The 18,711-nt window shown below is 36.6% G+C and overlaps 1 protein-coding gene across 2 annotated transcripts in view; it reads right to left on the reverse strand.

The window, feature by feature from the left end:
• Positions 1 to 252: 252 nt before the first annotated feature.
• The window catches only part of LOC121378359, a 40,681-nt gene continuing 22,222 nt past the window's right edge, over positions 253 to 18,711 (reverse strand). For both annotated transcript variants that reach the window (XM_041506491.1, XM_041506490.1), the window contains 5 exons: positions 13,201 to 13,971; positions 11,212 to 11,328; positions 10,408 to 10,594; positions 7,269 to 8,086; positions 253 to 4,309 (listed from right to left, as the gene is read on the reverse strand). In XM_041506491.1, coding sequence (XP_041362425.1) covers positions 4,179 to 4,309; positions 7,269 to 8,086; positions 10,408 to 10,594; positions 11,212 to 11,328; positions 13,201 to 13,971 — 2,024 coding nt within the window. In that variant the 3' untranslated portion in view covers positions 253 to 4,178. The remainder of the gene's footprint in view (positions 4,310 to 7,268; positions 8,087 to 10,407; positions 10,595 to 11,211; positions 11,329 to 13,200; positions 13,972 to 18,711) is intronic.

Genomic DNA, 18,711 nt, shown 5'->3' on the forward strand with positions numbered 1-18,711 from the left:
TTAACATATTACATTATAGATTAGGGAGATATAGGTGAAAATATGTTGTCCTTGTCACCTTCTCCATCGCTTTTTGTCAGTCCATCTTTTTTGTCTAACAAACCAAGCATTCACTTCGTCTCCCGTCCATCCATCCATCCATCTCTCTCTCTCTCTCTCTCTCTCTCTCTGTTATTTGGAATTTCTTGGTCTTAGTATATAGAATATAAATATTACTTTTTAGTGTCATTCGCAAAGTGCAACAACAAGCAATAAAATATATGGCTTTATTGTCAAAAAATACATGTATTTTACATTCATGATTAATTTGTAAGTTCAGTCATCTGAATCTACTGTGTAGATGTACATTAAGATTCAAGGCATTACTCATAAACATTCAATCTACCATACATACTCGAACACTGCCGAGATAATCATTCAATGGATTTTAATAATAAGGAATAATGATTTCAGAACAAATGTTCCAACACTAATTATGCATATTTCAAATACAGTATATAATTAAAAAATAATAAAAATAAAAAAATAAAAAATCGGGCAGGTAAACTCTGAACCTCAGTTAATGATGGATTTTTTTTAAACAGCTTCAACTTGATGTACATGACTGATGAGGTAATGTTTAAAATAATAAACAAAGCAAACAAAACCCCCACAAGAATATCAAAAGTAAAAATTAAAGCCAGTCTTAAATATGAAAACAAATTAAATGTAACTGGACCATTATGATTTTTAGCTTTCCACAAAATAGATAACCAATTTGGCTTCAATTCCCAGCTGAATTTCTTGCTTCAGATTTTATAAAATGCCACATCCAGTTTGACTTTTCTATGCTCTTTTTTACAATCGTCACCAAATAATACTTACCGGTATATTCTTCATTCAACTTTTAAGGAAGATTACAAACAAGAGGCTAACAATAAAAACATTTTTAAAAGAACATTCGTCGACAGAATATAACCAAATAATATTTAATAACATACAGTAGCAGCTAAATGATACAATGAATGACAAAGACACTTCAACATTATCCCCCCCACCCCCCACCAAAATAAACATATAGTACCTATTTCAAGTTACTATCATACTAAAGATATTTTTAAAATTATGCCTATTAATACTAAATATATACAAGCAAATCTAATGATAACAAGTTCAACAGTAATTTCTTTTAATTCAAAGTCAAACAAACTGCACATAAAAACACCACTTCTATTTCCAAAGCACCTTTTCTTTTCCTTTTATGTCATGCCAAACTGAAATAACTGACAATAAAACCCCGCTTAAAATGGAAGTTGGTATGAAGTATTGATATTCTCTGCTGATCTACGTGCAATAACATTTGAAAGACATACGACTGGCTGCTCCTAGGTGATGACCAGGTCACCAGTGCCATACCATGCCATACTCATAGAGCAGGGTGGGGGATTTGACCCCATAAAAACCCTCTCTGCACACATGCCTGGGGTGTGCCTAAACCTTGTCAATCATGCACAAATCAGATTATAAAATATCAACATTTGGTCAGGAAGCATTTATTCTTTGTAACCTTGGTGTTAAAATCAAATACTTTGTGATAAAACGCAACCATTTAATAAAAAAATAGAAATATTCTATTCCACAAACATGATCAAATAAATGAAATATTTATTGAATTGAATGATATGGATTTTCTTCGTTCTACTCCCTCTGCCCAGTTGATATTGTGCCATTACTATGTTAAAGATGCAGACCCTTGTTTCAACCCGTGAAAATGGACACCAAGTTTCATGAACAAACCTGTAAGACATCAGAATAAAGTTACCAGAGAGAGAAATGAGTGTGAAATGTCCTCAACACGTAGACCAGAGCTGGTTTCGATAACCATTACTTCTCAGAGGTAGTGTTTTAAACAATATGAAAAATGTATTTTGTGGTATTACAAACACCATGAAGAATTTGAATGCACGAACATCTAAACAATAAAGAGCATGTAATGTTTAACGTCAATGATCGAACATGGCTCCAATAGTAAAACGATATGCTGAACATGTTGAATAACTACAATCTGTCATTTTAATATTGTTATGAGATATTTCATAAAAGACATTTCTTACTTTCAGGCTCCAAACCATCAACGTAACGGTATTAATCATAATTGTTTAAATAGATATCTTACAAGGTGTATATTTGTGTATTTATCATAACATTCATACGAAACACTCTCTTTATCATGAAGGCTCACATTGGTGTTAAAAAAGTTACACTACATGTCCAGGGTTTCTGCCAGTTATTTTTGAGTATGGCGCTATGGAATTGAATATTTACAATGTGTGTGCTGAATGCAACTGCAGTCGACAGGGGGTATGGAACCCTCCCTCCCAATTAATAAATGGGTTAGGCTTAGGGTTAGGGTTAACCAAATCATAATTGTGTTAAAAGGTTAACTTAAAAAAAAAAAAAAAATCTGCACAAAATTTGGGTATGGAACCATACCTGTTTTAGCCTCTGGCAGAAACCCTGGGGTCTTACTGTGACACCAACTTCCAGAACGGCTTCTCAGTTTCTAGCATTTTCTTCCATGTTGAAAGCAGAGCAGCAGAGATTGCTTCTCACTCCACAAAATGAACACTCAAACAGGCTGGAAACCACCTCGACCTCATATACCAGGGCTAAAATGAATTTCAAGTCTTGACCACACACTCAAACAGGCTGGAAACCACCTCGACCTCATATACCAGAGCTAAAATGAATTTCAAGCCTTGACCACACACTCGAACAGGCTGGAAACCACCCCGACCTCATATATTAAGGCTAAAATGAATTTCAAGCCTTGACCACACACTCAAACAGGCTGGAAACCATCTCGACGTCATATACCAGGGCTAAAATGAATTTCAAGCCTTGACCACACACTCAAACCGGCTGGAAACCACCTCGACCTCATATACCAGGGCTAAAATGAATTTCAAGTCTTGACCAAACACTCAAACAGGCTGGAAACCACCTCGACCTCATATACTAAGGCTAAAATGAATTTCAAGTCTTGACCACACACTCAAACAGGCTGGAAACCACCTTGACCTCATATACCAGGGCTAAAATGAATTTCAAGTCTTGACCAAACACTCAAACAGGCTGGAAACCACCTCGACCTCATATACTAAGGCTAAAATGAATTTCAAGTCTTGACCACACACTCAAACAGGCTGGAAACCACCTCGACGTCATATACCAGGGCTAAAATGAATTTCAAGTCTTGACCACACACTCAAACAGGCTAGAAACCACCTCGACCTCATATACTAAGGCTAAAATGAATTTCAAGTCTTGACCACACACTCAAACAGGCTGGAAACCACCTCGACGTCATATACCAGGGCTAAAATGAATTTCAAGTCTTGACCACACACTCAAACAGGCTGGAAACCACCTCGACCTCATATACCAGGGCTAAAATGAATTTCAAGTCTTGACCACACACTCAAACAGGCTGGAAACCACCCGACCTCATACACCAGGGCTCAAAACGGCCTGTGGCTAGGTCGCTAAATGCATCTGGGTGACTTAAATATTAAGAAATAATGCCTTTAGTCGCCCAAATATTATTCGGCCAATCTTCTTTAGAGCTATAACATATGAGCCACTATTAATATTTGTATTGCATATATTTATTCCACATTAAAATCTTGCTTGTGGTTCATGGTTGGCTTACTTTAATTTGCCAACATCTATTATTATTTTTTGGGCCACATATTTTTTGGCGAGTTTCGAGCCCTAATATATATAGTCATGTTGTTAGTTTGCGTACTGTACTGGAGCATTCTATAGACAATGTTAAGTGTCTCCAGCACAGAGACTAGCACAAGCTGAATAAGGGCTTAAAGAGAAGGCAGCAGGCCTCTTCATTTGAAAATAGCATCCATTACTCTCCTCACCACAAATTCCAGGGAAACCCCCTTCCCCAAACACACAACAGAAATCAGTTCCACAAATCTAAACAACATTTCCTATCAAACGAAGCGATGAAAGGCAAGCATGAAACCCTCACTTTGTTTTTTTTGAGTGAATGTAGTCGAGCGAAGATGTCCGCTTGCTCATCGATTATGGTAAGAAGGTAATGCATGAAAGTAACAAAACAAAACAAAAAAACATCCAAAAGCCCCCAACCAACCCCAAACCCTAATGTTGAAACTATGAATCTATTTCTTAGATTTTTTCAGATATTTTGGAGTTGAAGACTGTAGAGAAGCTTTTCGTCTTTTTCTGTTCTCTTTTGATGACGATGGTGATGGCGCTGGTGATGATAGAGTGCTACTGGTTTTCACTTTATCTACCAAGAAAACAAAAATCAAAGAGATAATAAGTTGAGCACTCGAGATAATTAGTTGAGCACTCGAGATAAGTTGAGCACTCGAGATAATAAGTTGAGCACTCGAAATAATAAGTTGAGAGCTTGAGATAATAAGTTGAGCACTCAAGATAATAAGTTGAGCACTTGAGATAATAAGTTGAGCACTCAAGATAATAAGTTGAGCACTTGATATAATAAGTTGAGCACTCAAGATAATAAGTTGAGCACTCAAGATAATAAGTTGAGCACTCAAGATAATAAGTTGAGCACTTGAGATAATAAGTTGAGCACTCAAGATAATAAGTTGAGCACTTGAGATAATAAGTTGAGCATTTGAGATAATAAGTTGAGAGCTTGAAATATTAAATTGAGCACTCAAGATAATAAGTTGAGCACTCGAGATAATTAGTTGAGAGCTTGAGATAATAAGTTGAGCACTCGAGATAATTAGTTGAGAGCTTGAGATAATAAGTCATGTGCATTCAGCATGCACAGAAACAAATGTCTATCAATGTTTACTTGTGGCTTAAAAGTACTTTGATGACATCGAATTAAGAAAATACAGATATGAAAATTAACAACGCTTGACATCACAGCACACGGTGCGGCAAGCGTCACACTGAAAAACAATAGCCTGATTTATGGGTTTATTTGAAGAATGTCAACATTAGACTACGACATGTATTTAATATCTTCACAACAGAAAATGACATGGATATCAACATTTGTTTGTTGATTTTGATAATAAATTTAAGAAGGTAAACATTATTTCATCAAATCAATCGTACATTATAGAGCGCATGCACAGAAATCATTTTCTGTTAATAGGCCGGTTCAAGATTACTCGAGGAGACAGTCTGGCGCCAAAATAAAAACACTGTCCGACATACAGCGACAAGGTGCCAAGTGAGCTATGACAATAAACAAGTCGGGATCTTGACGCCATTGTGAAATCAGATTAGATCCAAAACATTATGCTGACTTCGACTTCTCACTACTGCTAAAAACTTAATGACTAGAGTTGAAAAAAAACCCAGGATAATTTTGACGGCATGATTAGGGCCTGCAGATTGTCGAATGCCAGAGCCAGCTTCGTCTACAGCAACGCAGGTAAGAAAACAATGCAATAACTTCATTTTTGTCCAGTTACCATAATGGTTATTGAAAAGTGTATATTATCAATATTTATATCTTCAGGAATTGGAGACATAATGATCTGTACAACAATGTAGATGAAAAGTGTATATTATCAATATTTATATCTTCAGGAATTGGAGACATAATGATCTGTACAACAATGTAGATGAAAAGTGTATATTATCAATATTTATATCTTTAGGAATTGTAGACATAATGATCTGTACAACAATGTAGATGAAAAAAGTTCAAAATATCTTCACAAGTTAAAGACATAATCGTCTCTACATCCACAAAGATATAAAAATTTCAAAATACCTTCAGACCAGGGGTGGGGAAAAATAAAATTGTCAATCGGTCCCACTTGATGTCGTCGCTACCGGGGTGTGTGTGTGTGTGTGTGTGTGTGTGTGTGTGTGTGTTTAGGAATTTAAAAAAAAAGAGAACATATTAAAAACGATATTTGCCAAATAGTTTTTTTAAAAATTATAGTGATATTTGTATAGTTTTATCTTGAATCATGAACGCGAAACGATAAACATGAAAAAAAAAAAAAAAAAAACCCCCAATTAATCACATATGATCAGTGAAAACCCCCACAAATTGTATATATTTTACATAATAGAATAAATAATATAAAAAAAGGAATAAAAGTTATGAATTTTAATTCCCATATATGTATAAAAAGTACGAGTATTCAGTACTGTATCCTAAAAATTAATAAAAGATGGCACCATTGAAGCGTTTGACAGCCTGAGCTAGCACATTTTTAGACAAAGAGAGTAATAACGTCATCACTGATTGGATGAATTTGACCTCTAATGGCTCTTGAGATAACAGTACATGAAAAGGTGGAAACCTTTTGTTAATTTTAAAATCCTTTATAATTATTTGATACATTTATGGATTATTGCATTATATTTTATGCTATTTTAAGCAGTTTGTATTGCACAAAAGCCTCTTGCTTTAGACTAGGACACTCGACCCGACATAGCGCTGTACATAGGTTTTGACAGATGTTGATTGTAACGAGTTGCAAATTCTGGGTCCTTTGTTTTAATTGGAGTGTAATACCTTGATGGCTCTCTAAACCAAGAATGGTGCTATCGTTAACATCTGTTTAATCTCTTGACCGGCTCAGCGACTTTGACAAATGTCTAGCCTTGTAGCAGTCGACTGACACTACTGTAGGTCCGACTTCAGTGACTGGCGATATACTTAGGCAGACTTTAAAATCACAAACGTCTGAAACACCAGCCATATTATATTGACCACTATTTATTTATTATTTTAAATCATGCACGAGATACTGATGTCTGGGCTGGCCGGTCCACTTGACCGATAGGAATTTGTTCCAATAATAGAAATGGACAGATGCTTCGGACTGACAAGAATGACAAAAGTGGGACCAGCAAACGCGCGTTTTTAAAAAATAATTTCGGTCTCAGAGATCGAGAATGGGTCCCAGACTGGGAAAAAAGGGCTTTTCCCCACCCCTGCTTCAGATGTTAAAGATGTAAAGGTCCATACATGCATAAATGAATGAAAACTATAAAATACCGTTACAAGTTAAAATGTAAAGGTTTATACATGAATAAATGTATGAAAATTACAAAATACCTTTAAAAGTTGAAGATGTAAAGGTCTATACATGAATAAATGCATTAAAACTACAAAATACCTTTACAAGTTAAAATGTAAAGGTTTATACATGAATATATGTATAAAAATTACAAAATACCGTTACAAGTTAAGATGTAAAGTTTAATATATGAATAAATGTATAAAAATAATAAAATACCTTTAGTAGTTGAAGTACAGGTGATTTGTAGAACAAGCCATGTACATGGCATGAAGGCAGGGTTAACAGCTGTGAACACTTCCACTTTGGACTGTAGGTTGCCTGGCAACAAGGAAACCACTGCATCTCGGTTTGCTTTACTCTTCACATGTGCAGTGGGCAGGAGTACGACCAGATTGGAAAGCCGTGTGGAATCCATCGTTTCTAAAACCTTCTTAAAATATCTGTCGAAGTTAATAAGCTCGGTATCAACTCTTTGAAAAACCAGCAGAGTGCTGCCAACAGCTGCACGGGCATTGTCAGTTTTCTTTCTCAGACGTTCCACCAAATCTGTGCTCTGTTCTGAGATCCTGAAAACCGACTCCTGTGGATAGACATTAACTGGACAGAGAGGAGGCTCCTGATTGGTCAACCATTTCTCCAGCCGTGTCACCTCGCAGTGAAGAGACTTCGTGGTGGATGGTTCGGAACACAACCCGGTCTTGTTATCCCAAAGTGTCATCTTCTCGGCGGCAGGATCGGCGGGCCACTGGGCTCGTATAGTTCCATCCTGGTCCAGTGCATTGTTGATCGTTACTTTCAAGAATCGGCAGCTTTCAATGGGGAAAATGCTGCCAATGCACAATGCCGTTCCTCCTGAGACACTGTCGAGTAACTGAGATGCTTTTGACCAGGTTTTTTCTAAAATCTGATTTTCTATCATCGGATCCTCGAGATCGTTTACCATCTTGGTCTGGATTTTATATTCGCTGTTGATTTTCTTTTCCAAGTATTCAGAATTTAACAAAAATTTTATTAAGCTGTCTTTGTCTTTAGACCTGTGGAAAAAGATAAATAACTGAATAAATATCTCATCTTGTCTTGTCTTGTCTTGTCTTTAAAAATAAAAAAAATAATTAAAAAATAAAATGAAACATTTGTATTCAATAAATATGGATTTTAAAAACATTCCCTACAAACTAGCTGACATGCACTCTCTGTCTCTGTATCTCTCTTATACACATTAGTGAATCTTTTATTGACAGTGTTCAATTTAGTGCTGAACTCTGTCATCTTGTTATAAATACACTGAGTTAAATCCACACACAAGATAAATAAAATGTTTTAGATTTGAAGGCAACTGTATTATAAAGTAAAGTTAACATGGTCCGATAAAAAATGTTTTGCCAAGTTGTAGTCAAATATCAGGAGATGACATTACATGTGTTTTCATTTCCAATAAAGGGTGGGATGTAGCTCAGTGGTAAAGCGCTTGCTTGATGTGTGGTCAGTTTAGGATCGATCCCCGTCGGTGGCCTCATTGGGCTATTTCTCGTTCCAGCCAGTGCTCCACAACTGGTGTAACAATGGCCGTGGTATATACTATTACTACCCTGTCTGTGGGATGATGCATATAAAAGATCCCATGCTGCTAATCGAAAAGAGTAGCCCATGAAGTGGCAACAGTGGGTTTCCTCTCTATATATCTGTGTGTTCCTTAACCATAAGTCTGACACCATATAACCGTCAATAAAATGTGTTGAGTGCGTCGTTAAATAAAACATTTCTTTCTTTCTTTCATTTCCCATAAAAACTGAATTTTATAAAAAATATGGAAAATCCTGCATTAAAATTGTTTTTTGATTAAAAGGAAAAAGGGAAGAGAGTTAACTCTCTTGAATAGTGATGTACCTTGTATGATTTTCTCTTGAATAGTGATTTGATCTGTTTGATTTGCTGTAGAGCATACCTACTGAAACCATTGAAATGACATGACGTATATGACATGACGTCCTTGCTTTGAGATAAATTATCAAGCATTTAGCATACGTATCTTGTATCTTGTAAGATGCTTTGCAGCACTTACTTGAAAGCAACAGTAGGAATACTGGCAACAATTTTTATTCAATATTGGGAATACAAAGTACACAGTAAAACAAATTTGAACTGTACAACCATAGTTGATAATTTTATAATAACGTTAACGTTTAAGCTCATATTGGTTACGGCCTTTAATTTCAGGGAAATGACAGTATTAGTAAAATCACAAAACCGAAATTTCATTTCCCATGATTATTACATCGAGTATGATTATTAAACGAAAATAATATCAACAGCTTCCGATGGGTTCCCATGATCACAAGGCACGGAACTGAAAAAGTGTTTCCCGTGAAATTTGAAATGTTATGGCCTGTGGTTACCTGCTGTACCATCATGATCAACTGTTTTGTGTTTTACAAAAAACTTGTACATGCCTTGAATACACCAAGAAAAGGAATATTTGTTCAACGATTTCATATTAGGTCTATCCGATGTCTAACGCATGGTTATTTTGATACTTGTTGCATGGGACGGTACAAACACAACAAAAAAGAGAAAGAAATGTTTTATTTAACGACGCACTCAACACATTTTATTTATGGTTATATGGTGTCAGACATATGGTCAAGGACCACACAGATTTTGAGAGGAAACCTGCTGTCGCCACTACATGGGCTACTCTTTCCGATTAGCAGCAAGGGATCTTTTATTTGCGCTTCCCACAGGCAGGATAGCACAAACTGTGGCCTTTGTTGAACCAGTTATGGATCACTGGTCGGTGCAAGTGGTTTACACCTACCCATTGAGCCTTGCGGAGCACCTACTTAGGGTTTGGAGTTGGTATCTGGAATAAAAATCCCATGCCTCGACTGGGATCCGAACCCAGTACCTACCAGCCTGTAGACCGATGGCCTAACCACGACGCCACCAAGGCCGGTCAAACACAACAAAGGCCATTTGTAACAAAAAGGAAATCATACATTTTCCTATAGGCAGGACAGTACATAGCACAGCCTTTGCTGTACCACATGGAGGCACACTGCCTTGGAAAGGAGAAAAGAAAAATTCATTGAGTGGCAATCAATCATGTGACCTATTGCACCTCAGGCAAGTGCTCTAACACCGACCTACAAGTTGTCTTGTGCCAAATTCTGGAAACAGTTTATTTTGTTTAACAACACAACTGAAGAACATTGACTTACTGTCACCAGCCTTTGGATGTCAAACATCTGGTAATTCTGACATTCTTTTGTGTTGAGGAACCTTAGGATGAAGATCATGCCCCCCCCACCACCACCACCTCCATCAAATTGTGGAGTACAGTAAGACTAATACATACTGGATACATTGTGCAAGATCCTTGATGAGGAAGATGATTTCTCTCTCGTGTTGAGGAATGTTAGGATGAAGATCGTGCCACATCCTGATGCTGACCACAGACCCTGCGTCTCGGTATACCTCTCTGGTGATGGCTGATCGGAGTTCATCAGACAATGTAGAGACAGCGGGTACACAGAGAACAAATTCTGAAATAATAAATAATTTATATTGTGAGACTGTGGATTTAGAGTGTGGACCCAACTGTTCTCTGTAACATACAATGAACAAATTCTGAAAGATTAAATGAACAAGCATTCTGAATGTACTGCTAAACCAATACATGTTGCTTACAGGACCCAACAATTTTTCTTATCTCCTAAATGCAAGGACCATACCTCTGTGAAAAGTGGGTAAATCACCATAAAAGTTAAACTTGAACAGTAACAGTATATGATAAAGAGCTAAATTTACAAGGCTGAATTTACAAAGCCTGTTTTTGACTTAAACAGGTTTAACTACAAGTATTTATAATGCTTAAACACCTGCGTTTTAACGAAAACAGCCTTTGTAAATTTGGCCTTGTATGCCTATGTGAAACAGTCCACTAGTTAACAATAAACACTAGCTGACCTGTTTTCTAAGTAAGCCCACCTCTGTTAGCTCTAAACTGACTGGATCCCTTTGACCCTTCCTCCTCTAGGTCACTGTTACTTGTGACCCTGATAAACACTAGCTGACCTGTTTTCTAAGTAAGCCCACCTATGTGAAACAGTCCACTAGTTAACAATAAACACTAGCTGACCTGTTTTCTAAGTAAGCCCACCTCTGTTAGCTCTAAACTGACTGGATCCCTTTGACCCTTCCTCCTCTAGGTCACTGTTACTTATGACCGATTTATCAGGTGAAATTGTTTCATCGCTGTCATCACCGTTTTCTTCATCTGGAAATAACAGAATTAACAAATGTCCTCACAACGCTAAATTTCTTTGCCACAATTCTACTACCAAAAGCTATAGTTTTGTCAAATAAAATAATAATTAAACAAATAAAGAACAAATTTAATGACCCATTACATCCTTACCACAATGAAGAGAGAGAGAGAGAGAGAGAGAGAGAGAGAGAGAGAGAGAGAGAGAGAGAGAGAGAGAGAGAGAGAGAGAGAGAGAGAGAGAGAGAGAGAGAGAGAGAGAGAGAGAGAGAGGGATGGGTGGGGTGGGTGGGTTTTTTGGGGGCAAAAAAAAAAAAAAAAAAATCCTCAGGTTAAATTTATTGCTATGAAAAGTTTTGTTTGTTTACATTAGTTTTGCCTAATTTTTATTGTCCATGTGTTATTTTTCACCCATTTTAATATATATTTTAAATAAAGCTTTATAAAGATATGTTTACATGACATTATGTGTGTATAAATCCAATGCAGGCCTAAAAAAAAAAAACGCAAAAAATATCACTTGGTCAAGGACATGAGTGAATAATTTGTACCAAGTTTGGTTAAAATCTGCATTGTGAAACATGATGACCATATTGGATTTTAAATTTGAAAAAAAATAGCAACACTTACTGGGCCATGAGAGGATCATTTGGACCAAGTTTGGTTAAAACCTGCCTGGTGGAACTGAAGAAGTCGAAAATGTGAAAAGTTGACAGACACTGGATGCCAGGTCAGGTGAGCTAATAATCAGTCCCACCAATGCATGTTTTTAAATTTATCTCTCAAATTAAAAATAAAAGAGAGTAACTGTGAGGTACATGATACCCCTGTCAGGAGTTTGATGGTAAAGCAAACTAATTAATGAATGTGTTATATGAATTTATAAGGAAAATACTGCCTAAACAAATTCTTTTAATGTGCAGTATGTAAAATAGGTCACAGTGACCTAGTTATGGTACAAGACATGGCACCATCCCATGCTGTACTTGCAAGGTTTCATGATCCTACAAGAATTGGTAAAGCGGCGTTCTCATTATGCGATTTGTCGCATGCTATTTGTTGTAGCAACTCGAATTGTGTGTGGGAAGACGTTTACGTCATAAGTTTCCATAAGGTCAAACAAAGCTCGTCAGTTTAAAAAATATTTTGTGGGAAATGTAAGTGCATACAAATTTCCAGTGAAATAAAGAAAACATGAATGTAGATCATTTCCGTATGGCATTATGTAACAAAACAATTATTGACCACATATGGACAATAATAGGTTTTATGGACCCATAAAATCCAGACATTTTGACATGTTTATAAGCAAATAAAAAAACCTGGATGTAACAAAACTAAATGGTTGTACTTTTTTGTAATTTGATAGACTGAGAGCTTATGATTTGTTGTGAGAAATAGAACATGTTCTAATTGATATGATTCCGACACAACTTGTGGTATGAGACTAAAGTCGTTCTGATTCAGGTGTTTTCACAGTACGATTCGATCGCATGTGACAAGTCAGTATGGCTAATCACACAAATGAGAACACCCCTTAAGAAAGATATGCCCCGAAAACGAAAACTTGATGGACATTTGTACGAACAACACCATACCATAATTTGACCTGCCAAAGATGGGTATAAAAACACAAAATAGGCTATGCAATAGTTTTTATGGCAAAACCCGTTTACAGGTTATTAAAAATTTGAATTTGTGATGGCCAGAGAACATTTTGTTTCCCAAATTTTGATCAACAACATATCTAGTCAATTAAAAATTGATTAGCAACTTCTGTTTAATATTTTACAATTGAGTAGCAATCTCTGAAACTTGCACAGTAAATCGCAACGCTATACTGAACAAAATGTTTCCGGGAGATCTTCAATGTCCATATTTTACCTGTATCAATGCATGCAGTGTTAGGCAAGCCATTCATCTTAGACAGAGTAACAACAGACTGTCGCTTCGACTCGGAAGACCCCGGAATGGATATTTTCTTTTTCTTCTCTGAAGCAGCTTGGTCGCCGCTCTCTTGCATTACTCTTTTGGCCGGTGGAGATCTCAGCTTGGATCTTTCAATTGAAGAATCAAAACCACGGGGCGACTTGCATTTTGTACCTGGGCTTTTCTTTGAGATGTTTGGTGACTTAGTAATATTGTGATGCACATTCAGGCTGACATCTGAATCAAAATTATAAACTTCACTACTCAAAGATACGGTTGGGTTCACCTTCGAATTGGGTTCTTCTTTAGGCGGGGATGACTTAGCTGCAATTTTAGCAGGTGATGCGGATTTAATTGTGTATAAATTCTGTAATTTTACATTTGGACTTAAATTTGTTCCACCAGTCTTTTCCATATTCTTTTTGGCAGTCTTGACTTTATTTGTGACCGGAGTGGAAAAACTGTTGTTATCAACATTGTTATCTGCCTTTGTAACAGACACACATAATGTACTAGTCTTAGATATGGACTTCTTCGGAGCAGAAATTCTTGCTTTCTTTTCGCATAGGCCTTGTTTCTTACGGGGTGACACTTCCCGGTCACTCAATGACACCAGCGATGTGTTTTCTGCGTCCTGCGACATGAGGAACGTTTGTATGTGGCTCTCCTCATCTTCCTCGTCTTCGCTCAAGTCGCTCGTGTTTTCTTCATTCCCAGCAGCTAGGTCTGAAAGAGAAAACCACACAACAGAGTTTATATATAATATATATATATATATATATATATATATATATATATATATATATATATATATATTAAAAAAGAAAAATGAGCAAAGGAAGGAATGTGTAATGTCATCCTTGCACATTCAGGCTTCCTGCTAGAGGGTATGGGTGTGTGTGTGTGTGTAAAATTACACACCCTAAAATCGTGGAAATTAATGGATATATTTTTTTAATTTTTTGATAGATTATAGTAAGGAGGAAATGTTTTATTTAACGACACACTCAACACATTTTATTTATGGTTATATGATGTCGGACATATGGTTAAGGACCACACAGATATTGAGAGAGGAAACCCGCTGTCGTCACTTCATGGGCTACTCTTTTCAATTAGCAGCAAGGGATCTTTTTTATGCACCACCCCACAGACAGGATAGTACATACCACTGTCTTTGTTACACCAGCTGTGGAGCACTGGCTGGAATGACAAAGATTATAGTAATAGAACTGCTGTTTAAACATTTTCAAAGTGCATAAAATGTAGAGTCAAGTTTCAAAACAGTTAAAATCTGTAACCATCTAGTTGGGAGGCTTGGAGCATTTATGATCTCTTTAATTTGTATTCCGTACCCTCAAATTATTCTTTGGCAGAAAGGAATGTTTTATTTAACGACACACTCAACACATTTCATTTACGGTTATCTGGCGTCAGACATATGGTTAGGACCATACAGATATTGAGAGAGGAAATCTGCTGTCGCCACTTCATGGGCTACTCTTTTCGATTAGCAGCAAGGGATCTTTTATATGCACCATCCCACAGGCAGGATAGTACATACCATGGCCTTTGATATACCAGTCGTGGTGCACTGGCTGAAACGAGAAAGAGCCCAATGGGCCCACTGATGGGGATCGATCCCACATCGAGTGAGCGCTGTACCACTGGGCTACGTCCCGCCCTTTTTGGCAGAAAGCCTAACATTGTTTATTAATCAGCAGCTGTCGGGTGTCAGACAGATGACACACAGGAATCCAGTCTACAAATGACATACTGCTACCACAGAGGCTTCTCCTGAAATGCAGCAAGCGATCTTTTCTATCTTTACATAAAAAAAACCCTGACATTCCACCAGCAGTATCCTGCAATCAAACTGTCCACCACACCCATCAACTAAACATTATTGCCTTTATCTAGCCAAGATGACCTTTTGTAAGCCTGGCATTATGAAAGGTTTTAGAATTCAAATCAATGATATGAGTATTTCCGAACTGATTACATTTTGAATAAATTATAATGTAACAATTTGAAATTTATAGATTTTGGTGATTTATGTACAAACCTTTAATATGATACATGTATTCAATTTGTTATTATTCAACTCTTCTGTGCAGCCAATAAACGGACTATGAACTCTTACATTTAGGATTCATCACAAGTGGTTTTATGTAGGCATATAAAAAATGACATATTTTAAAACTGATGTCATTCCAATTAAAAAAGACCCTGTGTCATATATTCTTATACCACTTGAATATCGAGTAATAACCAACTGGAATTATACATGTACAGATCGTTTAGCATGAAGTTCACATAAAACATTCTTGTATTAAGCTTGAGATTATATAATAAAGAGATTATTACCCTCTTGTGTTTCAGATTCATCAATATCATATATTAGGAATAAAAATAATGTACTATGTGATAATAATGTACCGAAACACAATGTCTCACCTACCATAAACCGTTTTGTTGCACTGTGATGAACATCCGTAGGTGCAACTATAAACCAAGTTTCACTGACCTAGGACTTATAGTTTGTAGGAAAGTGATTTAAATGCGAAACTTTTACAACAAAACTACCCGTATCTCGCCTTTTTACTTCGTAAAGGCAAGGCAACATTGTATATAAGGGATAAAAAATACCCACTTTTGTTGGACAGAATAAATGAAATGTTTTTATCTAAATTAATTGTAATCAACTTACTCACATAGCAATTAAATAACTTGGGTCACATTGAAAAAATATATAGCATTGCCAACCTTTGGATATGGGGCACTGGTAATCTAAAGTGAATGTTAACACTATAATCTATTTAGTTCACCAAGAACCATGGATCTAGAAGGAAAATAACTGTACTGTACAGGATCGGGATGTAACCCACTGGTAATCTAAACTGAATGTTAACACTATAATCTATTTAATTTTACCAAGAACCATGGATCTAGAAGGAAAATAACTGTACTGTACAGGATCGGGATGTAACCCACTGGTAATCTAAAGTGAATGTTAACACTATAATCTATTTAGTTCACCAAGAACCATGGATCTAGAAGGAAAATAACTGTACTGTACAGGATCGGGATGTAACCCACTGGTAATCTAAACTGAATGTTAACACTATAATCTATTTAGTTCACCAAGAACCATGGATCTAGAAGGAAAATAACTGTACTGTACAGGATCGGGATGTAACCCACTGGTAATCTAAACTGAATGTTAACACTATAATCTATTTAGTTCACCAAGAACCATGGATCTAGAAGGAAAATAACTGTACTGTACAGGATCGGGATGTAACCCACTGGTAATCTAAAGTGAATGTTAACACTATAATCTATTTAGTTCACCAAGAACCATGGATCTAGAAGGAAAATAACTGTACTGTACAGGATCGGGATGTAACCCACTGGTAATCTAAAGTGAATGTTAACACTATAATCTATTTAGTTCACCAAGAACCATGGATCTAGAAGGAAAATAACTGTACTGTACAGGATCGGGATGTAACCCACTGGTAATCTAAAGTGAATGTTAACACTATAATCTATTTAGTTCACCAAGAACCATGGATCTAGAAGGAAAATAACTGTACTGTACAGGATCGGGATGTAACCCACTGGTAATCTAAAGTGAATGTTAACACTATAATCTATTTAGTTCACCAAGAACCATGGATCTAGAAGGAAAATAACTGTACTGTACAGGATCGGGATGTAACCCACTGGTAATCTAAAGTGAATGTTAACACTATAATCTATTTAGTTCACCAAGAACCATGGATCTAGAAGGAAAATAACTGTACTGTACAGGATCGGGATGTAACCCACTGGTAATCTAAAGTGAATGTTAACACTATAATCTATTTAGTTCACCAAGAACCATGGATCTAGAAGGAAAATAACTGTACTGTACAGGATCGGGATGTAACCCACTGGTAATCTAAAGTGAATGTTAACACTATAATCTATTTAGTTCACCAAGAACCATGGATCTAGAAGGAAAATAACTGTACTGTACAGGATCGGGATGTAACCCACTGGTAATCTAAACTGAATGTTAACACTATAATCTATTTAGTTCACCAAGAACCATGGATCTAGAAGGAAAATAACTGTACTGTACAGGATCGGGATGTAACCCACTGGTAATCTAAACTGAATGTTAACACTATAATCTATTTAGTTCACCAAGAACCATGGATCTAGAAGGAAAATAACTGTACTGTACAGGATCGGGATGTAACCCACTGGTAATCTAAAGTGAATGTTAACACTATAATCTATTTAGTTCACCAAGAACCATGGATCTAGAAGGAAAATAACTGTACTGTACAGGATCGGGATGTAACCCACTGGTAATCTAAACTGAATGTTAACACTATAATCTATTTAGTTCACCAAGAACCAGGGATCTAGAAGGAAAATAACTGTACTGTACAGGATCGGGATGTAACCCACTGGTAATCTAAAGTGAATGTTAACACTATAATCTATTTAGTTCACCAAGAACCAGGGATCTAGAAGGAAAATAACTGTACTGTACAGGATCGGGATGTAACCCACTGGTAATCTAAAGTGAATGTTAACACTATAATCTATTTAGTTCACCAAGAACCATGGATCTAGAAGGAAAATAACTGTACTGTACAGGATCGGGATGTAACCCACTGGTAATCTAAACTGAATGTTAACACTATAATCTATTTAGTTCACCAAGAACCAGGGATCTAGAAGGAAAATAACTGTACTGTACAGGATCGGGATGTAACCCACTGGTAATCTAAACTGAATGTTAACACTATAATCTATTTAGTTCACCAAGAACCAGGGATCTAGAAGGAAAATAACTGTACTGTACAGGATCGGGATGTAACCCACTGGTAATCTAAAGTGAATGTTAACACTATAATCTATTTAGTTCACCAAGAACCATGGATCTAGAAGGAAAATAACTGTACTGTACAGGATCGGGATGTAACCCACTGGTAATCTAAACTGAATGTTAACACTATAATCTATTTAGTTCACCAAGAACCATGGATCTAGAAGGAAAATAACTGTACTGTACAGGATCGGGATGTAACCCACTGGTAATCTAAACTGAATGTTAACACTATAATCTATTTAGTTCACCAAGAACCATGGATCTAGAAGGAAAATAACTGTACTGTACAGGATCGGGATGTAACCCACTGGTAATCTAAACTGAATGTTAACACTATAATCTATTTAGTTCACCAAGAACCAGGGATCTAGAAGGAAAATAACTGTACTGTACAGGATCGGGATGTAGCCCAGTGGTAAAGCGCTCGTGGTTGGTTTGGGATCGATCCCCGTCAGTGGGTCCATTGGGCTATTTCTCGCTCCAGCCAGTGCTCCACGACTGGTTAACAACGGCCATGGTATATAGATTATCTTCCCATAATCTCTTTATAGAAACGGGCAGATACCACAATATTG

The sequence above is a fragment of the Gigantopelta aegis genome, chromosome 8 (assembly GCF_016097555.1).
Source record: "Gigantopelta aegis isolate Gae_Host chromosome 8, Gae_host_genome, whole genome shotgun sequence".
Classification (NCBI taxonomy): domain Eukaryota; kingdom Metazoa; phylum Mollusca; class Gastropoda; order Neomphalida; family Peltospiridae; genus Gigantopelta; species Gigantopelta aegis.